Source organism: Armigeres subalbatus, chromosome 1 (assembly GCF_024139115.2).
Source record: "Armigeres subalbatus isolate Guangzhou_Male chromosome 1, GZ_Asu_2, whole genome shotgun sequence".
Lineage (NCBI taxonomy): Eukaryota > Metazoa > Arthropoda > Insecta > Diptera > Culicidae > Armigeres > Armigeres subalbatus.
The window spans coordinates 165,089,476-165,114,231 of record NC_085139.1 but is presented as its reverse complement, the minus strand read 5'-3'; the positions used below and the strand labels follow the sequence as shown (position 1 = coordinate 165,114,231).

At 38.2% G+C, this 24,756-nt stretch overlaps 1 protein-coding gene across 1 annotated transcript in view; it reads left to right on the top strand.

Annotated features, from left to right (window-relative positions):
- Nucleotides 1-24,756, top strand: part of LOC134205483 (E3 ubiquitin-protein ligase highwire-like) — a 269,802-nt gene that overhangs the window by 239,419 nt on the left and 5,627 nt on the right. Inside the window, exons 37-41 of the mRNA XM_062680761.1 lie at nucleotides 12,285-12,602; nucleotides 12,661-13,235; nucleotides 14,007-14,633; nucleotides 14,699-14,867; nucleotides 15,127-15,879. Of these exons, the coding sequence (XP_062536745.1) occupies nucleotides 12,285-12,602; nucleotides 12,661-13,235; nucleotides 14,007-14,633; nucleotides 14,699-14,867; nucleotides 15,127-15,879 (2,442 nt within the window). The remainder of the gene's footprint in view (nucleotides 1-12,284; nucleotides 12,603-12,660; nucleotides 13,236-14,006; nucleotides 14,634-14,698; nucleotides 14,868-15,126; nucleotides 15,880-24,756) is intronic.

The following is a 24,756-nucleotide window of genomic DNA, read 5'->3' as shown; positions in this document are numbered from 1 at the left end:
CTAGTTACGCATTACGGACTAGCTTTTTGGTTCCGGAGTCCATATAACATTTTGACAAAAGTCAGTTTTATACTTTCCGAACAGAAGATACAAAGCAATTCACGTTGGAGAACAATAAAAATGCTACTCTCGTAAATATCAACGGAAGAAAACAGTTTTCTGAGCCAACACTCGATACCAACTCGATTTAAACGTATCTCATCCTACACTTTACTTTATCAGGGTGTCGGATAGGTGGCTCAAATTAGTATGGAAGAACTATTTTCAATTTTTGATGGGTTTTTTTCTTTTGATGTTACGTTTCTGGAAATTCAGCAAATCGGTCAACGTTATGGGTTAATTCGTTGGAAAGAAATATCCAAAACAGAATATCGGCAAAACTTAGAGGAATCTATGATACTATACTCATTCAGATCTTAAAGAATTTAATACAGAATGTTATGCAGAAAACCGCGAGAAGATTAAAGTTTTCTCGGCTAAGTTATTAGCATTTCTCTGAAGTGGGGTTTGAGCAAATTTCGTTTCTTTTACCTTTGAAAAGAAGTAAATTCACCCCTACAACACTCCAGTAAAATGCTAATAACTTTGTCTAATAAACTCTAATCTTCTCGCGGTTTTCAGCATAACATTCTGTATTAAATTCTACAAGAACTGAATGAGTATCATGATTATTGATCGTAAATTGTGCCGTCCAATTGCAAATCAGTGGTTTTGGATGTTTCTGCATACATTTTTCCATATAAACTTCCAACGAGTTTAGCAGCATCCAAACGTGGACCGATTTGGCTGAAATGTTGTCCAGAGCATTAGGGCATCAAATAGAACCGAATAAGAGGGCGGCCCATCAAAAAATTTGAAAAAGTGTTTTTTGGGCCACCCTAGTGTCGGATCTCAGTTATGACGGCCTCGGTGAGATCACGGAGTTCTGTTGGGTTTACAATTTCAAGAACATTCCGAACTAGCCTCGTTGATCGATTCCCCTATTTGTACTGTGTTAATCGACCAATCATTGACCGCAGTGTGCCGCTGTGGGGCTCCTGACGTCGCATCCAGGCGGGTTTTTGTATTTTGGGGCGTGCGCGTCCATCACTCTCACCTTGCGGAAATGTTCGCAATCCCAACGTCCTTACAGCAGCCACTGCAGCTATGATAAACTGCTCTAGGTTCTCAACGGTTTCCAAGATTTGTGGCCAAATATCCTGATTAAAGATGCTTACTGCACTCGTCAACCGACAAGAGTACTGCAATTTGAGTATCCGGTGTGGGGACCTGGTCCTGGAGCGGCAGGTGCAATTGAATCGCGCCGGTTACTTGCGATGGATGGATCTTTATCTTTATCTTTATTAGGAGCAGGAAAAGCCCGGTTGAGTGGAACAAACCGTCCTTCATCAAACGGGCGTAAAAACCACCTCTTCTTTTGCATCATCAGATTAACAATTCATCCTTATGATTCATACAATATTTGCTTAAATTTACTTAACTTAACCCTAACAAATTAACTGACTTCTTGTGCCGAAAGGATAATAGAGAATCTCTTGCGAAGAGTAGATAGGAAAATATGGAAGTCGAATGTGTGTGAACAGATGTTGAATACTCTACACATATTTGAAATAGGTACAAAGTGACCATAGTTAGTCCTGGTGGTTTGAATATGTAAAAACGGACGTGAGCGGAGAAAATCCAATCCGGATCCAGCCCAAAAGAACTTCTTCTCGACATATCGCTCGTTTTTGTCTCCTCCTCCTCTACCAGTTCCCTCTGCACTTCCCGCTTGATGTACTCTACGTCTTTAGAAGAAAGCATACTATAAGATATAATAGCTCTCTGGTGTGTGCAAACTTATTTTGGTCAAGCTGGGGTGCAAACCAATGGGACCTCTCATATCCGTTTCTATCCTAATGCAAACGTAGCAGCAACGTATCCAGTATTGACTCATCTCTCTTGTCCACGTGATTCGTTGCCATCGGCGTCCTGCAAACGTGAGCGATTGGCGTCGATCAACCACAGCAACATCAGCATATGCAGCTTTTCCTTAGTGAATTCTTCTGCTGCCGTTTCTGTTCTGCCATGGCTACTGGTTGAGTCCGATGATAACGCTGTTGCACCTCTTCTTCCTTAAGCCGTTGACCGCTCGCTTTGTCGTCCATCCCAGGACCAGCTCCAGCTGGTGCTAACTCCTCGGGCAGTTGTTAGGGTGGTTTTCTGCCCAAACAGCACATTTGTTCCATATAAATAGGAAATCCAGCTAAGATAGGACTGATATGCGATCATAAGCAGTATTCTTCTTGAGCGTAACATCCTCTCTGGGTGTGCTTTCATTCCCGGAAGCTACAGGTTCTGTAAAGTTATTTATTTCCTTACATTGCTTAATAGCTAGATTCAAGCGCTAGTACTCACGGATCGCAGGGACTATGTCCAAGGGCTTGACGACCCCTCCTCATGGCCACTTCGAGTTAGGAGACCTGCCTATCAAAGTGACCGTCCACCGCTCATAGCACACTAGCCCATCCCAGGTGCTTTGATAACAGCAACGTCAACGGCCACGAGCGGAGATCAAAATGGATACAAAGTATCAAGGGCTGACAGTTTTGTCATTTCGTTCCTTGAGTAAAGCCGGGTGACACCGTCATGAAATGGCGGTTGGGCTAATGTCACAGGTGCCATCCACCCCGTAAAACCGTGACAGGCCTTGGAGCACACCATCCCAATCCAGCCGTCTGGCTTATCCAACCAGACGAAAGTTTCCTTCTTGGCTTACGCTGATCCGGATCTTAACACCGAGATTTCAACCTCCGCATGGCCTAACTGCATCAACAATTTTTTTTCGGCGATAGCAGTCTTAATAAGTAGCAAATACTTTTTTGCTCCTACATCTAACGTTTCGGTTAATTTATTTAACGTTCTTCAAGGGGTTCTAAAATAAACATAAAAGTATTTGAAAGTGAACAATTTTTCCCGATTTACAAAGAATTTATCACTTTTGCCCTACTATCCCTTACTTACAGGAGTATGTATTTTTGTTGGTGTGTGTAGTGCCCTACATTTAGTTGTCGTGGTTTTATAATGGCGTCCGCCTCTGCTATACGTGAAATATCGTTATTCGTTGTTTAAATTTTTGTTTAACCGTATTTTATAATATGTTTTTATAGTGTACTCACTTCATGCGTAGCGATTTTTGCGTACGACACTGTATTTAGTTTTTATAGCTACTTTCAAAAAGCTCTCACTATACTTGGTAAAAGTTTAATTTGTACGCTCAATCACCTTTACGACACCTCGACTTTCGATTATGAAATTGATGACTGTTCAAATGTGTGTGCGTGACAGTCCAAGTGATTGTATGTCATACCCCAGAAACCCATTGCCCAGAAAGTGATTCCCCAGAAATTAATTCTCCTGAATGCACTACTCCCCAGAATACCACAATCCCCAGAAAGACATTCCCTAGAATGCCCCTATCCCCCGAAAGACATTCCCCAGAATGTCCTAATCCCCAGAAAACCATACCCCAGAATGCACCATTTCCTAGCTTAGACTAAATACTTCGTAATTGCTTCATCCCGGCCAAATGTGTACTTTTAAAGAAGGAGTCATCTACTCTTTTGCTTCATCCCGGGCAAATGCGTACTTTTAAAGAAGGAGTCATTTACTCTTCTGCCTTTTTCCTGGCAAATGCGTACTTTTGAAGAAGTAGTTATCTACTCGTTTGCCTTTTTCCGGGCAAACGCATACTTTTAAAGAAGAAGTCAAGACAAAATTTTCAAAACGACTTATCTGCTTTTGTAAACAAAGATTCAATCGACGATTAGACGAATCTGATAGCTCTCCCACGCAAACCAACACCAATAATAGCAATAGGCAGGGGAAGGTTTCCGCTACCTGTTGATGATGTTGGTTTGCGTGGAAGAGCTAGTGAGTCCAAAAAGTATTCGTCTAGCTGTATGTTTTCTAGAAAATGTCAAAGATAGAATCTAGTAAGCTCAAAAAAATAAAACTATCGATTACATTGTGTAGTAAATTTATCAATTCATCTTTATTGTTTAAAACCAAACAGAAAAATAAAACAATAACAAAAACAAAGGTAACAAAACATAACAATTCATTAAATACGGGCTCAAAAAGTATTCGTCTAGTCAGGTTCAGTGCGCTTTTGAAACGAAAATAGGAGTTGTAGAATGGAATTAAATATTTCATTGGATTTCCCTGTGTATCTATGATGGGCTATAGTTCTTGTGGCATGGAATTGACCAAATTAGCCTTAATGGGGGACGGAATATTATTCCAATTTTCTTTCAACACTAATTTCAATTCGTTGTTGTTCGAAATATGACTTTCACGAATTTCACGAAAAGTTTGTCGTCCAGAACCTTCCAATGGAGTTAAATTGGATATATGTCTGGGATCTGAAGAGGCGTTTTGAGTTGATTGGGGTATTATAGAGTAGCTACAGCTTAGTACTTTGGGCTGTGTGCTTGAGATTATTATCACCCCGTAAGATGTATGTTCCCTGTAAGCCCAATTTCTCAGCACTGGCGTTCAATTTTTTTTTCAAAATGCGGATGAACATTTTGTGATACATAATTCCTTCAATAATGTGAAATTTTCCCACACCGATTGCGCTCAAGCACCACAGAGACCATGACGGAGCCCCCACCATGCTTTACTGCTCAAAAGAGATTCTGTGGCTGTATCTCAATATTCCTTTTCCGCCATATCATACGTCGGCCATTTGATCCAAATATGCTGTACTTGCTTTCGTCAGATAGCATGACTTGATTCCGAAAGCTATCCTTCTTCCAGCGATATTTTTAGCGGAAATCGAGCTGTTTCTGATAATTTGATGGCTCACTTGAATTTTCTTCCGTGACACTCGCCCATTATACCCATACTTCAGGTATTGCTGCTCGTATTGGTTCATATCTGAGCACTTCTTCTCTCCAACTCGCTTACCTATATAGATGAACTCGTTTTTAATGATTCTTTTTCATTTTCCCCACAATAAATCGCTTATCGTTATCAGTTTAGCATCGCTGACGACCACTCTGTTATTTGTTTTGATAGATTTTTGTGGCGCTGATGCGATCAATCACCAATTAAATGGTTGAATTCTTGCTACCCTTGGTCTACCCACATTTCTTGCAAAGTCATAAGTCAACTTGCACTAATTATGCAGGCGTAGAATAAGTTTTTTTTTTTCATTTGGACTCATCTTTTTACTTTTGCCACCTATGGTGCTTCTATTTCCCGCGCCAAGTTCAAGCAAAACAAAAACATTATTTGATCTTTCATTGAATGTTGACAAAAATGTTGCTAGACATCACTAGAGTGTGCTAATGTAACTACATGCGAATGAAACTATTATATTCGTGTTTCACTCGATTATTTTCTGAATAGACGAATACTTTTTGAGCGAGCGAAATTAACGAAATTTAGATATTCTCTACATATCAGAAAAAGTAATTGAAATTTCTATTTGTTTTTGAATAATAATCATGTGTTGATAAGTTTTCTACCAAATTTAGAAGAATGTTTTTTGATTTCACTTCTATCACGCCTAAGTTTTACATTTTACTAAAGAATATGCAGCTAGACGAATACATTTTGGACCCACTGTATCAGATTCGTCAAATCGTCGTTTGAATCTTTGTTTACAAAAGCAGCTAAGTCGTTTTGAAAATTTTGTCTTGAAGTCATCTGCTCTTTTGCATTTTCCCGGGCAAATGCGTACTTTAAAAAAATGAGTGATTTACTCTTTTACCTTTTCCGGGCAAATGCATACTTTTGAAGAAGTACCCGAGCAAATCGATAACTAATTTTGTTGTTGTGAAATCGCCTAATTTTGATAACTCAGCATGATATCCTTTTGGTCGTTTCAACGGTTAAAATAACAAAATGTATAGCAGAAAAATCTTACTGTGACATCAAATTGAAAACTATTTCTGCTGTCGATGAGAGCAAATCAAAAACTGATTTTGATATTGGTTTTGGATAACGAAATAAGTAATCAGTTTAATATCAGTTCATATTATTCAGAAATCAACATCAAATTGATACCTAAATAAGTTATCAATCATGAATATCAAAGTTTATGTTTATGTTTATGATATGATGTTTATGTTTATGATTAAGTTTATGATTTCAATTTGATGTCGATATCAAAATATGTTTTCTTTTTGCTCTTATTATGATGTCAGGCTTTGCTCGGGTAGTTATCTACTCGTTTGCCTTTTTTTCGGGCAAACGCATACTTTTAAAGAAAGAGTCATCTACTCTTTTGTCTTATTCCAGGTAAATACATACTTCTAAAAATGGAAATCATATATTCTTACGACCCATTGCATTTCATACTCTTTTCAACGATTATGCCAAATGGTCATTATGCCAAACGGCTTTATGCCAAACGGCATTATGCCAAATGGCATTATGCCATATGGGCTTCCCCCAATATGAACAACGAGTATAATGGATTATATGCTCCTTCGTATTATATGTGAGCCCTAACGAACATATCAAATGGGCTCTATTTCGGGCAAATGCGTGCTTTAAATGCGTTTTTGGTTTCTGGGGAATGGGTCATTCGGGATTTTTTTTTCTGGGGAATGGGTCATTCTGGGGATTTCTTTTCCGGGAAATGGTGCATTCTGGGGAATATCATTCTGAAGAATTGGTCGTTCTGGGAAATGGAATTCTGGGAAATACCATTCTGGGGAACTGATTCTGGGGATTGGTATTCTGGGCATTGACATTCAACCGTCCAAGTGATGGAGAGCGCTAACGGTGCGCCAATAGTTGGCATGCAGCAGAACAATACGGTGGAGAGAGGGTCAAGTGGCGTCCTGCCGAGCTTAATCATCGGCATGATGCAACTCGACTTCACCAATCTTATTCTTATTGGTATTACATCCCCACATTACATCCCATTTTTGCATTTGTATATTAATGAGGCTAACACGATGATACTTTTATGCCCAGGGAAGTCGAGAGAATTTCCAACACGAAAATTTCCTAGATCGAATCGGGAATCGAACCCAGCCACCTTCAGCATGCATGGTCTTGCTTTGTAGCCGCGCATCTTACCGCACGACAAAAGAAGGCCTCTGATTTTACCAAAGGACGGGGTAATATGCCAAGAGATCTGAAGCTGAACCTACTTAAACTGCGCAATTTGGTTCTTTTTCCTTCTCATTTCATAGTAGGGTTAAGGCAGGCATTTTCGTCTTTTCGTCATAGTCTCGAAAACCAATAAAAGAGACAATTTTGTGACAAACTCATTCGTATCAAATCTTAAGCTCAGGAGATACGTTCTGCTATAGTGGAACTCTAGCAAATGGATGTTGCTTTCGCTGGTTTTAGCCCCTATGACGATGAACGGAAATACCTGCCGTGTCCCTACCACAACCATAGCATAGAAGGCGTTAGATTTAGCAGTCAGCGACAGAGCGGCAAAAAAGAGGACAGACAAGCCATTCACAGAACGCAAAAAGGCATCGGAAGAGCGCAAACCAGGAGGAAGCAAGCAAGCAATTTATATGACATTTATCTACTTCCAAGTACATATAGAGAATTTAACCTCATTTTCGATTAAGCCTTTACATCGAAATTATTAAATGGAAACGTACCCGCAACTGTATCTAGCATGGAGCTGATTCCTAGCTGAATAAGTGCGAAAAACGTTGCGATCTCTTGCTATATAAAGGCCATACATACACATATTTTTTAGGAATCCACCTGACATTCAATGTTTCATAATATGTAGGCATTGTTCTTCAGGAATTTAAAGAATTGTTTCTAGAACATCCACGGAAATTTCTTGAAAAATACTAGAATTTCTTCAACAATTTCTCAGGACTTTTTGTAGAGAATTCCTAAGTTCAAAACTCATCCACTTTCAATGTTTTGAATGCTTTGTATTTGCCTCTTCCCTTGATCGTGCAGCAAGCAGCACGTTATCTAGCAAATATCAATCGGTGCACCAAAATTAAAACCTCACTGTGGGCTAAAAATGAAGCATTCGTTCGCTTTGAACGAATTTTCCAAGGCCTTTGGAATTTAGAACGCCTTGAGGAAATTTTGGGTGGAATTTCAAAAAAATCCCGGGAAATTCTAGAAGAATTTATGGATTGATTTCTGGAACAATTATTTAAGTAAATTCCGCTGAAATTTCAGGGTGATTTTTTGGGAGAACTCGTGGAGGTTCTCGTAGAAGAAATATAGGGAGAATTTGCTGAGTAAATTCTAAAGGATACTGTGGGGGAATTCCTGAAGAATTTCCCAGAAAAATCCAGAGGAGCTTGTTAAGTGATTTCTTGACGAAAAGTTGGGGATAGTAACTGGAGAATTTTTAAGGGGAGTAATTTCTGGAGAAGTTTTATGGGGGAGGACGACTGAAGTTGTAAGGGAAGGTGGTCGGTTGCCGGCACTGGTCGGTTGTCGGCACCCCGTCGTAACTTTTGACACAAAACAGATGTGGTCATTTTGACATTTGCCATACGTATGCTATGTAATCACGATCTTGTTGCGCCCATTTCCGAAGCATATAGAAGCTTTTATTTTGTTTTACAGAGAAAACCATTTTTTTGCCAAGTGAAAACCCAATCCAATTTTTTTGTCATTTGCTTAGTGCTATAAACCGTAGTACAACGAACGAAATGGTGAGCGCATTACGTATCTACAAAGTTACAAAGGCTATAAGCTAAGTTGTTAGTAAACTAACAATTTTTGAAATCTTTATAAAATGTGTATAATGTACTTGAATATAATAAATTTCATTGCTATTGATACAACATCTTGATCTTTCCAGCCATAACGCCCCTACTTCATAGTTTTTTTTATTTTGAGTGGGTTTTTTAGGGTGCCGACAACCGATCACCTTTTTCGAAATGGCATAAAATCAACGCTTAACAAAATTGGTAATAATTTTTTTTCCAAAGAAATAAAACAAATCTCTCTACTAGTTATTAGCTTATGCCTATATGCTTCCATTGGTATGCAAATATCACCACATTATTATTATTATATATCACCACATTGTGCAATTGGACGTTTTTTGAAGTTTTTCGGCGATAAGCAGTTTTACCAAATAGATACCAAATAAGTACCAAATACGTGTTTTTTTTGCGATTACATTTCGATTAGTCGGATGAAGGAGCAAAACACATTTGCTACTTATTAAGACTGCTATCGCCAAATGAATTCAATCGTTTCTGGAAAAGTTCCCGTGGGCGTATTTCCTTAAATAAGTTCCTGAGAAATTTCCGGATGGATTCGAAGAGAAATTTCTAGAGAATTTCTGAAGGAACTCTTTCAGGGATGTACAAAAAATTTAAGGAACTTCCAAAATATGTTAAAACTTTTTTCGAGAAGAATTAGTTTGAATTTTGAAAAATCTAGAGGAATTTCTGAAAATTAATTTCTGAAGGAATTTCCGGTATAATTCTCAGGAGCTGGATGGAAAGTGAGTTTAGACGAATAATTCCATGTGAATTTCGTAAATTTTCAGTAAAGCGAAGTAATTTATGAAAAAATCTTGTATCTGTGGAAAAAAACTAATTTAATTCTGATGTGAATTTCTGGAGGAATTCTTGGAGGAGCTTCCGGAGGAATTCCTGTAGGAACTTCCAGCGGAATTCCTGGAGAAACTTACGGAGGAATTCCTGGAGGAACTTGGCTCTAGGGACTTGCATTGACGTTCCGATTGGATACCACGCGTAGTTGCCCTTGTAGACCAATTGATCCGAATTCCAGTTTGGAGAACCGTTTGGAGAACCAAGAACATCTGCATCAAACTTATTTGGACTGCACATAATACGCAAGGGCTCTAGGAACTTGTATGGACATGCTGGGTTGATTTCGGTTTAAAACAAAGGCGTAGTTGACCTGCTAGACCAAATGATCTGAACTCCAGAACAATTTGCAGGGCCTAGAATATCTGCATCAAACTAATTTAGCCTGCACATAATACGCAAGGGCTTTAGGGGGAATCTATGACAAAAGGTCGAAAGACAAAAGGTCGAAAGGACAAAAGGTCGAAAGACAAAAGGTCGAAAAGACAGAAGGTCGAAAGGACAAAACGTCGAAAGGGACAGAAGGTCGAAAGGACAAAAGGTCGAAAGGACAAAAGGTCGAAAGGGACAAAAGGTCGAAAGGGACAAAAGGTCGAAAAGGACAAAAGGTCGAAAGGGACAAAAGGTCGAAAAAGACAAAAAGGTCGAAAGGGACAAAAGGTCGATCAAAGGTCGATTTTGTGTATTTCAAAGGAATTTTTGAAATGCATTTAACTTCAAGCAGAAATAACACTCATCTCATTAATCAAAGTTGAAGAATGAGCAATTTTCAAAGAAGGAGTAATGACTATGAAACAATATTATGAATATCTAGATAGTTCTTTTAGAGATAAAAAAGACGCCTGCATTAAAAATTCACCTGCGTGTAATACACATCAAAATGTGCGGCGTGCACCATTTTGACAAATCGAAGAGACATTTAGAAAACTCAAACATCCATCTATTAGTTGTACTCACTGAATGAATTTTATTCAATTGTTAAAAATTGTGAAAAATAAAAGGGCAGATTTTTTGACAACTATGTTACTCTGGTGTGAGATTGATTCTCTCCGTTACAGTTTCTTGTCTATTTCGATATTTTGTCCCTTTCGTCTGTTTGATCTTATTTATATTTTTTTCGTTTGACCTTTTGTCCCGTTCGACGTTTTGTCCTTTCGACCTTTTGTCCCTTTCGACGTTTTATCCCTTTCGACGTTTTGTCCTTTCGACCTTTTGTCCCTTTCGACCTTTTGTCCTTTTCGACCTTTTGTCCCTTCGACCTTTTGTCTTTCGACGTTTTGTCTTTCGACCTTTTGTCCTTTCGACCTTTTGTCTTTCGACCTTTTGTCCCTAACCCCTTTAGGGGCTTGCAGGGACAAGCTGGGATGTTTTCCGTTTTGAAGTTCTTTATAATTGGTAAACTTTACTCATATTGAATTTGGTAAATCGAAATTTTCTACATTTTAAATGACAGCATTGGGTCCGCTTAATTGTAGATTGTGACAGTTTTACAATGACCGTGGATATGCTTATTTCGGCAACTCCATCTACGATTTGTGCAAGGGTTCCATGCTATGCTATTTTAAATGACAGCATCAGTACCTCAGCAGATCTAGCAAAAAATGAGGATCCTTGAAAACATTACAAAGTAGCAAACTACAGGAAACTAGACAAGGTAGATATAAGAAAGCCGTGAATGAATCGTAAAAATTGCTTGGAAGACGCTCGGGAACCTGCTGATTGAAATCATGATTCTAATGATTTCTTGATAGCAGTTTTCAACATGTCAACCAAGAACATGTACTTTAGAGTGATTCAAATTTTGACTTTTTTGCCACACCCCTCCCCTCCCCCTTCAAAACGAGAAATCGCTCCGCAACAACAACTGCCTTTCAGCTTGAGGCAATGTGTTTATTAGGTATATTGAAATAGTTCATGGGCCACCTCATGGAACGGTCATATAATCACAAGGTTTTGAAGCAATTTATGGAACAAAACAAGGATGTTATCGATCATTTAGTAATTTGCGTTCGATCATTTAGTAGTTTGTCAATAACTAATTCCAGAAGCTGAATTTCAAAATGTGTTGGCGGACTTCTAGTGCGAAGGTTTTTCTACAACTCTGCTCAATGGTTCGTTATTTGGATTCCACTAGTAACGGGGTTATAGTTATAGTTTCAGTAACTTAGACTAAATGATAACAAAATTCCAATCATTTAGTTTAAGTTACTGAAACTAGTGCTATTACTCCGTTATTAGTTGAACTATAACGACGAACCACTTGGCAGAGTTGTAGAAAAACCTTCACCCTAGAAGTCCACCATACTACACATTTTGAAATTCAGCTTCTGGAATGAGTTATTGACAAACTACTAAATGATCGAACGCAAATTACTAAATGATCGATAACATCCTTGGAACAAAACATGGAAAATATAGGCAAAAGTCCAAAATATATTCAGATGTCCAAAATACATTATTAACCATACTGCTGAACAGTTTTCATAATCCCTACCTATCGTTTCTCCGGGAGGCATTTGACTTCAACGCCGTTAAAGCGATGATTCATTTCCTAATTTGTGATCAAATAATCTCGGATTTTTTCCAATCAAACAACAAACGCCAGTAACCTGTCGATTTTAGAGGACAAGAACTACGAATGCAACACATGAGCATTGCGAATACAAATTTACCTTCGACCGGTGTAATTAATCATTTTTGGATTTATGATTTTTCATTCAGAGTAAAGTATCCAGCATCTTACTATACGGTGGAAGTTCGTTTGGCGAAACGTCTCTACTCAAAACAATCGATGTCGACCCGTTAGCTTGTAGCTGGATAACGGCTCCGCTCTCCGAAGACGAATGCACCCATTATCGGCTGGAATTTCGTGGTCCAGAAGCTACACTTCGCGTTAGGCAACTTAAGCTACTGGGCAACACGACTGAGGATAAGGCCGCCCAACTTAAGCAGAATTTCAAATCAACCAGTGCAAACTACATTCAACAGAAACACTGCGAGGCGGAAACATTGAGGGTCTTTCGGCTGCTTACTGGACAGGTGAGATAAAAGGGTTTTCAATTTTGAATTACCGTTACCTAATTGATTTTGCTTTCAGGTATTTGGAAAGCTAATTCTTGAAAGTGGTAAAGGCTTCGGTTACAATACTCCTACCTCATCGAAAATCAACGAATCAACGGTGATCTCTTCGTCGACAGAGTCACTTGATCTGCGGGAGCACATGGTCGGTATTCTGTTCAGCCGTAGCAAGTTGAGTCACTTACAGAAACAAATCATTGTGCACATTGTGCATGCGATACAGAAGGAAGCGCTGCGCTCGAGAGAAGAGTGGGAGCACAATGTAATGTTTAGTGCTGATAACGAGACGGACTTTGAGGAGAACCTCAAGCTGAATGATACTTACTGTTTCGAAATGTTGAGCATGGTATTGGCCCTTTCTGGGAGTGCCGTTGGGCGTTCATATTTGTCCCATCAGCACGGTCTGCTGAAAGATTTGTTCTCGCTTCTGCACACCGGAAGCGATCGGGTGCAGCGCCAGGTAACGGCACTGATTCGTCGCATTTTGCCTGAAATATCCCCGGAGACATTGTGTGAATTGCTTGGGGTGGAAAAGATTCCCGAAACGGATTTTAATCTGCTTAGCCAGAACAACGAGACTTTCAACATGAACAAGTATGTTGTAATCTTGTCATAGTATAACAATATTATAGGCTATTCAGACTACCAGCTATATTACTTGATATACCGTGGAAAATCAAATTTCGGACACACTCAAACTTCGGACGCTTCAATTCGTATGGGAAATTTTCTGAAATATTTCATCGAAATGTTTCGTCAAGGTGGGTAGGAAGTGCTGATAGTTTTAGCTTGTTTTAGCATAGTTACATTTTAATAAAACATGTTAAAACAATGCAACGAAATAATTAAAAGACAGTCTGTGCTGTGCAGTGCGAAATTGTTTTCAATTAATCCTCCCGGCACTGTGTAATCAGGTGTCTGAAGTTTGAATCTTTGAGTCCGAAATATGAATCTAACCCCGCCGATGTCCGAGGTTTGAATCAAACAGAAGCCGGACATTTTTATAATTTGCAAATATTCTTCGCAATATCTTGGACATATTAAATACGTAGTTCAAAGATGAATACTTTACTTTATGATTGCAATAGTGGTTTGAACAGTGTGATTAATAATATGAGTAAACAGGATGATTATATATCAGAAAGTGCTTAAGCTTCCGAAGTTTGAGTTTGCACGGTATAGTAACCTGAAGTCAAAGTTCACATATATAGTATTCTGAAAAAAATCAAGTCCGCATCAGGATTTGGCTTTTAGTCTGAATACCATATTACAGTTTTAAAAAGTTGTCTATCGTTTTGTTATTGATAGCTTTATCAAGTTGATTCCTGGCTTCCGTTTCCGTGACCTATTTTTTTGCTCTTCTAGATGTGGAATTCTCGACATCTTCTTAGCTGTCATTGCCAAGGCTCTTCAGGTGCAGATAAAAGTGAAAAACAATTCCAACAAGAACCCTCCTACCATGAAACTGTGGCGATATATGAACATTTGCAAGATCGATGAGTACGAAAAATCAACGCTGAACAAGTTTTCGATGACCAACTCCCAAATGAGTAATATGGACCCGGAACGACCCATGGGGACGACCACGACCAGGACAGTCAGCAGTCCCGTAGCGGAGCAGTACGACTTCGAGGTTTCGTCATCGGACTTTCTCGACGATAAAACAAACGATGACAATTCTGTCGATTATGATATAGCCATGAAGTCCAAACCAGGAATACGGGTAGAAACGACTGTCAAACCACGCTGGTTTCTGAATGGTACGATATCGTCCAAACAAGCGGAAAACATTATGGTGCTGATACGCGATATGGCGCATGGTAAACTGTCGGAGAAGTGGTCGATGATTACGAAAGCTGCCATCGCAGAATGTATTCTGAATATTACGCGGCTGTCGGATGTGTACCGCGTTCCGGAGACTTGCATGACCACTCCCACGCTTTGGCTTTCGTTGGCTAGTTTATGCGTTCTGGATCGTGATCACGTGGAAAAGTTAGTTGAACAAATTATGCGTTAGTAGAAAAAAGAACAACTCTAACGGCATTAAATATTTTTAGGTTGTCTTCAAGCCAGTGGTCGAAGCAGTCAGAATCTCGTCCACTTTGTTCCAATCATGACGACGATGTCACTTATGCTATGATAATATGTAGCCTGTGCGGTTCGCTATGTTCGGATTGCGATCGTTTTCTACATCTCAACCGGAAGACGCGAAACCATTATCGAACGGTAAGCGGTTTTTGTTTGATAATATTTTTTCACATTTGCTCATATTTCTGTTTGTTGAGAGCTACAAACTTATTGGATTTTACATATTTTATAAGTTGAACCTCGTTTTCCAACATTCAACTCTTGAAAATGCTTTAAGCATAAAGATGTCTAGGTATCATATTTCAAACATTAATTTTCCTATAGCGAACCTAATTTGAGCACACAATTTCATTTTTAAAACCATAATGCAATGCTTATCGCGCCTTATCTGTTCCAGGTTTGCAAAGAAGAAGAGGAAGCCATCCGTGTGGAACTGCACGAAAGTTGCGGACGAGCAAAACTGTTCTGGCTGCTTGCCCTCGTCGATTCAAAAACGTTAAAAGGGATGCTCGAGTTCCGCAATGGGAGCAATACTCTCGTATGCGATCCTCCTAATGCGATCGGAGTGTGTCGCTTCTGTGGCGTTACGGGCAGCACTGGTTTACTTGCCGTTGGAAACGTATGCGTAGATCAACAGTGTCAAGAGTATGCCGCCAGTGCATGTGCCAAGGTGCATAACTGCGGTCACCTGTGTGGTGGTATTATCAATGAGGAAAAGTGTCTGCCTTGCTTGCAGCAAAAGTGTTTGACGTCAGAGAGCAAAGTCAGCGGAAAGGAACCCAAGCTGACGCAGGACGCGGACGATATGTGCATGATTTGCTTTACCGAGGCCCTCTCTTCGGCACCATCGTTACAGCTGGACTGTGGGCATGTTTTTCACTTTCACTGTTGCAAGGCCGTGCTCACGAGACGCTGGAATGGTCCAAGAATCAGTTTTGGCTTCTCGCAGTGTCCCATCTGCAAAATGGATATTCAGCACTTGGCGCTGGGAGATATTTTAGAATCGATCATTTCATTGAAAGCTGATGTCAAACGAAAGGCTCTCATGCGATTAGAATATGAGGGATTGACGAAAAACTTGGATAGTAAGGATTTGGCGTCGTACGCCATGGAACGTTATGCGTACTATGTGTGCAGTCAGTGTGAGAAGGTGAGTTGAAAAATAATTTTGCCTTGTTTAACGTTGTTGAAGTTCAGACATCAATCTGAATTAGATTATTATTTTCATCTTATGTCTACCCCTTCCTAAAAATGGTATGGCCAAATTTAATTATTGTAGGTAGAGGAATATTTTAGTTTTAAGAAATTAATTTCACAGATAACTTCAAGAAAACTAACAAGTTTCTAAATTACTTTGTTTGAAAACTCGATTTATGCAATTGCTCAACATGTGAAAGATTTAATTCGGAAAATGTTTTGGTGAATAATCACTTCCTTCGGTGGAGTTTGAACTCACGATCCAAGTATGCTAGACAGGCGCTTTTCCTACTAAGCTACGAAGTACCCCCGCCGTTCTTCTGTCAAACCGATTACCTGGAATGATATTTCGATGTTATTTCTATAAATTAAAAATAAAATAACACGTATTTGCCCGGAATAAAGCAATAAAGCATAGGTATCTGCCGAAATCCGAAAATAACGCATACACAATTTTCTAAAAATGGCGCTAACAAGTTCAAGTCTAACAAGTTTTGTCTTTGATCCATAACTTTGGCCCTAGTTGATCTTATGCCGACATTTGTATACCAATGTAAAGCTAGACTCCTACTAGATGTGGGGTTTGAGTAAAATGCCTTCAGTGTGTGTTAATAGATTCACACACCAACGTGTGAATCGGCGAGCAGTAAGCCATGACTTTGCCACCTCCTAGTCAGAGCTCCGCGACGTGCACACGCATCCACAGAGAGTCGTTGTCACCTGTGGGCACCTTTATTGGTTCGGTTATGGGCACCCTTTTTTATTTACAAATCATTCAATATCGTTTTAGTTGTCCCCTAACTTATTTCAAATGACGTTTTTATGCAGTTTTTATGATTATTTAGACAAAATTGATTGAAATAATTTGTTTATTTTTTTGTTGTTCTTAGTCTAGTTATCTAGTTATTATATTCACACTTTTTGGAACAAACCGTCGACTGATTTGCTTGCAACAGGTTGCATTCGACGGGGAATCCTGTCCCATTGTTTCTTATTAAAAATTGGTCATATTAGACTATGGGATCAAAACTCATGCCCAAAATATTAATTTTTATTATGAACGAGAAAAGTACCATCACCGCTAGGGTGATTAATCAGGACTTTTTTTACTATGAGGTATATCAATAAAACGTGAATCAATGAAAAAGTGCTATTTTAGACTTTTCTTAGGGTATCTGTTCCTATATCAATAACAATAAAGCAATGCGCATATAAAATGCATTGATTTCTCACCCAATAATCAAGAAACATTAGAATAATTATGCTTGGCTCACGTAATTTTTAATTGAAAACAATTTGGTAACTTCAAAAATAAAATTATTATCACATTTTAGAAGTATTTTGCTGAAAAACATCATCACCGCCATGCACCTATTTCAATAACATTCAAGAATAGTTAATCCCATGCCTGTACCTATATCAATAATACTGTTTCCAACATAAAATACGCACACTATTACTTGTGTGTATACGTAACGATATGATTGCAGTGATGCCGAATTCTACAATGTTCTGTATTTGAGTTGAAATATAATTACGAAATTGCAGTTTTTGTTGTAGTTTTTCAACTTATCAGTTAAATTTTATGTTTGTCGTAGATTATCTTTTCGATAACATACCTTATTTTACAAACATAAGAGTTGAATTTCACATTAACTTTATTCAAGCATTTTTGAAATAAAAATCTAAGTCGGCAACCCTTGAGAGTACTGCAAGGCATGTAAACAGTTTGGAATACGGGCAAGGATAATTTAGACGTTGTTCGAATCCTATATCAAACTATAGGAAATCGCGTTGGTTTTTCAAATATAATTATATGTATAGCGAAAATGTGATGTGCTTTATGTGTTGTGAAGTGAATTTCGAAAGGATACACTTGTGTTAGCTTGAAATTGAGTGAAAAACAACGGCGTGAAAACGGATGAATCTGCTAGTAGCAATGGGGCAGTGCATCAAACCAACAGTTCAGAGGTAGGAAAATGAAAATAAAAGTGCATAATAATTTTATCTTTTAATAATTTGATTCTTGTGCATTAAAACATTGCTTTAAGAAAATCTTGAATAATATTCGAAACATTCAAGAATGTGTTCTATCCATTATTGTGTACATACGATGTGAGGAAATTGTAATTAAATTGATTTTTTATTTGGTTTATCGACGGTTGGGATTAATATACGGGCTGTTATTAATATGGGAACAGATACCCTATGTGATTTTTTTTCGATATCCTCCCTAATGCACCGATGGAGGCATCATCACTGCTAGGTGAATTGATTTGATTATTTTAGTGCCTTCTGACTATTAGAATGAATAAATTATTCCTTTTCTTTTAATCTGGGTGGTTTCTTTTCATGCTTCTTTATTTTTAGCTGAGTTTTCAAGGACGCCCACAACCGAACCACAAAATTGAAATGTCCAAAATTGTCAATATTTGTTTTCAAACCGATGAAATCAACTATTTTTACGCTAGTGTGTTGTAGAAAACTGATATCAAATTAAACACAGAATTATCACACAGTAGTTATTACACCTTTATTTTCGCACTCCGTTTTAACAGCCACATCCCAAGCTCCTCCTTGCTAAACTCATTCCAATTAGGACGTCATAAAAGAGTCTTATATTGTTATTTCTCGTCACTACCTACCCGTGCCGGGATTGGGTAATTTACGCACCTGCTGCCTTCCTTGGATGTGGTAGCCATTTCTCAGGCTTCCTCTCCGGAATCGAACCCTGATTCCCCGTTACCCTTTGCAACCATGATAGTCCTCTATACTACTTTCAATAGTTGATAGGGCAGATATTTTAAAGATCCGTCGTCAGTGCGAGACCATACGATCAACAAAATTATCCAGATTTCAACTCCAGCGTCACGGAGAACGATTGGTTTGACTAACAATTGCACAGGTTCCGCGAGGTGTCCCTGGCACGTATTAGCTCTAGATTTTCCACAGTTATCCAAGTTACTAGGTAAATGATCTTGTAAATTATAGCTGTTATACTGAGCCTTATGCGGTTTCAAATTAAATCTGTTTGTACTTAGACATGCATGGCTTAACCTTTGGGACAACCGTATATTACAATCCAAATCCAATCCAAATGCAATCCAAATCCAATCCAAATTCAATTCAAATCCAATCCAAATTCAATCCAAATCCAATCAAAATACAAATCTAAATCCAATCAAAATCCAATTCCAATCCAAATCCAATCCAATACAAAGCCAATCCACATCCAATTCAAATCCAATCCAAATCCGTACATTTAATCCAACTTTTAGTTTCGCTTATAGTATACCATCAACCATTTGCCATCAACTAGTTCTGCTAGCCAATAACTCTAAACTTATCTCACGCATAATAAATTCCAAGATATCTGCTCTTAAAGGTAATCCCGCTATGGCTAAGTCAGTACATTCGAACATAAATTTCCATATATTTGGCTTTCCGAACAGTTTCGAAAAGTATAACATTGAATATTTCTCCATTTCTCTCAGATTTCGTTATATCATAGCTCAACTGGTAGTCTCATGTACGTCACCAAGAGGCTTCATGAAATATATATATTTTTTTTAATCAAAATCAATGCTCGCAGGACTTTGAAATTTTCTAGATCGCAAACAATTGTCCGTTGGTCTTCCATACGCACCTTGTAGTTTCACAAACTACAATACATTTTTTCGACCGTCTAAGACGAATTAAGTACTCTCCATTTAATTCCACCAATTATTTTCGATATCTTTGCAGATACGTATTTCGACCACAACTGTGTGGTCGTCTTCATTGTCTCGTACTTGACTCGACTTACGAATACACATCGAATACGTATCTGCAAAGATATCGAAAATAATTGGTGGAATTAAATGGAGAGTACTTAATTCGTCTTAGACGGTTGAATACATTCCACTAAAAGAGCTTAATATATTTTTCTGACATTTTTTCGGCCACCGTTCAGACAGGCCTTATAAGTTTTCTAAACAACACACAATTTCCACCGATCTTCCAGACGCGCAGCGTCTTGTGTTTTAGCAAACCTCAAACCATTTTCCGACGGTCTTCGAAACGCGTTTTGTGATTGAACAAACCACAAACCATTTTCCGACGGTCTTCGAGACGCATCTTGTGATTTAGCAAACCACAAACAATTTTCCGACGGTTTTCGAGACGCATCTTGTGATTTAGCAAACCACAAATCATTTTCCGACGGTCTTCGATACGCGTTTTGTGATTTAGCAAACCACAAATCATTTTCCGACGGTCTTCGAGACGCGGCTTGTGATTTTGCAAACTGACCTCATGAAATCAGCGACAGGATCCAAAAAATAGACTGGCAGCATCACCAAAATGGGTGGCCGTAAATGGCCGGAATGAAGTTATGACAGCGACTCTCTGTGGATGCGTGTGCACGTCGCGGAGGTCTGACTAGGAGGTGGCAAAGTCATGGCTTACTGCTCGGCGATTCACACGCTGATGTGTGAATCTATTAACACACGCTGAAGGCATTTTACTCAAACCCCACGACTTCAGTTTATGACCAAAAAACGTTCGTGTTGTTTTTTTTGTTAAAAAAAATATTTGTTCCTTGTTCAAAGTAGAGAACCCCATCCAGTTTGATATTGAGCAAAAAACATCATGTTACAATAGCAAACTAATAACGGCTGTCAGAATGACAGCATCTGTTATCTGTCAAAAGATACTCGATAGTTAGACGGTTTGACATATCGATAGGTAGATTTGGCTTCACTCTTTGCGCAACTCTATGTATAATAGACTCTGTGTAGAACAAGTTGAAATGCATCATCAGAACCATTGCTCCCCGCGTCTGAAGCTTTTTAAAAAAATATCATGCGTTATAGCCTCCCGAATGAGCATAATATGGCTATGCACACAGCATTTGATGAGTATAATGCAAAAACTGAAGCGGAAATTAAATCTTGTCCCAAAATATTTTTCCAATATGTAAACACCAAACTAAAGACTGACAATTTTCCCTCAATAATGAACATAGACAGCAAAGTGGGTACTAATTCTGATGAGATTTGCAATTTGTTTGCTGAGTATTTCCGTGAAATTTACACTCAACACTCAGAGGAGCACCGTGATCGCGCGTTTTTTGATTTCTATCCTGAGTTCCCAAGCGATATAAGCGTCGACCAAATTAATGTTCTTGACATCTTGGACGCGTACAATTGGACGTAACAAAGAGTACCGGTCCAGATGGTGTTCCCCCCGTATTTTTGAAAACTATGGCAGCAGAGCTCACTGCTCCTTTGTTTTGGCTTTTCAATATGTCATTAAAATCTGGAGAATTTCCTAAACCGTGGAAAACTTCCTTTCTGGTGCCGATTTTCAAGTCTGGTAAAAAATCCGACATCCTTAATTACCGCGGAATCGCTCTTCTCTCCACCATTCCAAAATTATTCAAAGCAATTGTGAATGAGAAAATATTCAACCAAATAAAAAATAGGATCACTACAAGGCAGTACGGATTCTTTAAAGGTCGGTCGACAGCTACGAACTTACTGGAATTTGTGAATTATTCTCTTGAAGCCATCTTCTTCTTCTCTTCTTCATTGGCATTACATCCCCCACTGGGACATTGCCGCCTCGCAGCTTAGTGCACTTAGCGCAGCACTTCCACAGTTATTAACTGCGAGGTTTCTAAGCCAAGTTACCATTTTTGCATTCGTATATCATGAGGCTAACACGATGATACTTTTATGCCCAGGGAAGTCTAGACAATTTCCAATCCGAAAATTGCCTAGACCGGCACCGGGAATCGAACCCAGCCACCCTCAGCATGGCCTTGCTTTGTAGCCGCGCGTCTTACCGCACGGCTAAGGAGGGCCCCTTGAAGCCATGGACAGAGGTAATCACGTTGAAGTTTTATATACGGATTTTAGTAAAGCGTTCGATAGCAGGGTGTCTACGCATCTGTAAAAACAAAATTCCCTGATTTTTCCAGGTTTTTTCCAGGTGTTTTACATTAATTTCCAGGTAAAAACAAACGTGCCATATATAGATTTTAGCAGCAAAATAGTCATTTCAAAAAAGTAAATACATACTGCGAAAAATATTTTTTTAAAGAATTTGTTGGTAGCCTCACATAAACAATGTTGTAAATTACTTAAGAAATTCTTCCAGGAATACCTTCGCAAGTTCACCCGGAAATTGCTTCAGCCATTGAATCAAAATTCCTTCAGGAATCACAAAGGAAACTTCTCCAAGTATTCCTCTGAAAATTTCTCCAAAGATTCCATCGGAAAATTCTCCGTATTTTAAGAATTGCTTCAGAACTTTCTCCAGGATTTAATTTGAAAATTTCTTTGCTAAAATTTTAGAAAACAAATCAAGGAATTGTTTCGGAAATTCCTTTAGAGATGCATTTGGCGATTCCTTCACGATTTTTTTGTTGAAATTTCTTTAGGTGTTTGTTCGAGAATGTCTTGTGAAAATCCCTCCAACCTTTAAAAAATACTTTGCAAATTTCTTCAGATATTCTTCTAACTTGTTTTAGGAACAGAGAAAGAATATCTGCCGAAAGATCACCAACTCATAAAATAGCAAAATGGTTAGTCAAAGAATTTAAACATTTTGGTTAAGAATTCTTTCTGAAATTTCTTTGAATTTTATTTCAGCTGTTTTTTTAAGAAACTTAAGAAAACTTCTTAAGGAAATGTTCCCAAAACATGTTTAGGAATTTCTTCAGGAAATCTTTCAGAACTTCTCACGAAAACTCCTTCAGGAAATGTGTTGATGCAAAAATATGAGATTGCTGGGTCCATGACGTTAGGCATAAGGACGATAGACATAACACCTTCTTTATGTCGTGGGCTGTTTTTGGGGCATTTTATGCTTAACAACCTTTATGCCTAACGCACTCATGCCGAACGTCCTTATACCTGTTCGCGTGACCATGACATCTAGTTTGCTTGGACCTAGCAGCCAAGGTACCGGTAGTACTATAAGTGTCAAACGGCCAAGTTATAGCCTAATCTGATTACGCCATTTATGATTATAAATATCATGATAAACAACAACCTGATGCCATCCCCATACATTCAATTTTCTTTCTCAGGTTTAACACGATATTTATTACGATAAATAATCTAATCGTAATCTGAATAGGCTATTAAGCTTATTGAAGCATATTTTGGCAGAATAATTTCAATGGTTGCAGCGCCACGTTCTATTACTGGCGTTCTATTACTGCTTTACTGTAAAAACCTTCGGAAAATGCTTCGGATTTTCTTTTGAGATTCCTTGGGATTTTTTGGGAACTCATTCAGAAGAATCTTGAGAAAAACTTTAGAAAACAGCTGGAGGAGTTTTTCCGGATATTTCGGTTTTAAGAATTCTTTGGAAAATCTTCGAGAATACCTTTAGAAACTCCTTTGAAAAATCTATTCGGGATTTCTTCGGCTGTTCTTTTAAGAATTTCTTCAGCAAAAACTCTTCACAAATCACTATTTATTGAAGAAACCAAACGAAAAATCGTCGGAAATTCGTTTTGAAATTCTTCCGGGAATTCTTTTTGGTTTTTATTCTGGAAATTCCTCCAGAAATAATTTAGAAAATTGCTAATCGTTCTTATAGACACTCTCTTAGTGATTTCTTTGAAAAATTCCTTGGAAAACTGATCTCGAAATTCCTACGGAAGTTCCTCCAGGAATTGCTTTGAAAAATCCTAACTAATTTAGTATTTTTTAATATATTCATAAAGAATTTCCGAGGGAATACTCAAAAGAATTTACAAAGTAATCCCTAATTGATTTCCCGAATAAATTCCTAGATATCACCAAGAATAGCTTCGGAAATTCTCCAGGAATTCTTTTGAAGAAGGCAAAAAGTTTTTTGCGGAATAACGATCCATTAACGTTCACTACATTTTCAATAGATTTGATTGGTATATTTATTCAAATATTTTTATGGATCTTTTCATCTTTTGAGAGAATTTCACTCATGATCACCGGGTATTGAAATTTCCCTGATTATGTCAGGAATTTCCTGATAATTCCAGGTATTTTCCAGGTGGGGAGAAATTCCCTGATAATTCCAGGTTTTCCAGGTTTTTCCAGGTAGTAGACTCCCTGGATAGAGTCGATATACCAATGCTTCTCTTTAAACTGCAAAAAATGGGAATCCAGCCTGGACTCCTTAAATGGCTTGAAACATATCTCGCAATCAAATAGTTAGATCCAAAGGAAAGCAATCTGTAGCTATTCATACCATATCGGGAGTCCCGCAAGGCTCTCATTTAGGTCAGCTATTGTTTAGTTTGTTTGTGAAGGACAAGTCGTTCCTTCATTCTAAAACATCTAAAAGTATTGATTTACGCTGACGATATGAAACTTTTTATTGAGATCAAAGTCGCTGAAGACATGAACACATTCAAACACGAGATCCAGATATTTCATAACTTGTGAATAAAAAGTTTGCTACAGCTCAATATAAAGAAATGCAATTTAATAACTATAAGCAGAAAACGAAATATTCCAAATATGACAATCACTTTAGGTAGCCAAAAGGTAACAAGATGTGATAGAGTTAGGGATCTTGGCATAATTATAGACTATAAGCTTACGTTCATTGACCATTACAATACTATTATAAACAAAGCTAATAATATGTTAGGATTCATAAAAAGGTTTGGCTACAACTTCCGCGATCCATACACTATAAAAACATTATATATTGCTTATGTCAGATCGATACTTGAATATTGCAGCACAGTTTGGTCGCCTTACACAGTCACGCATGACACAAGAATTGAGTCGGTACAAAAGCAATTTTTATTATATGCACTACGCAAGTTAGGGTGGACGCAACTTCC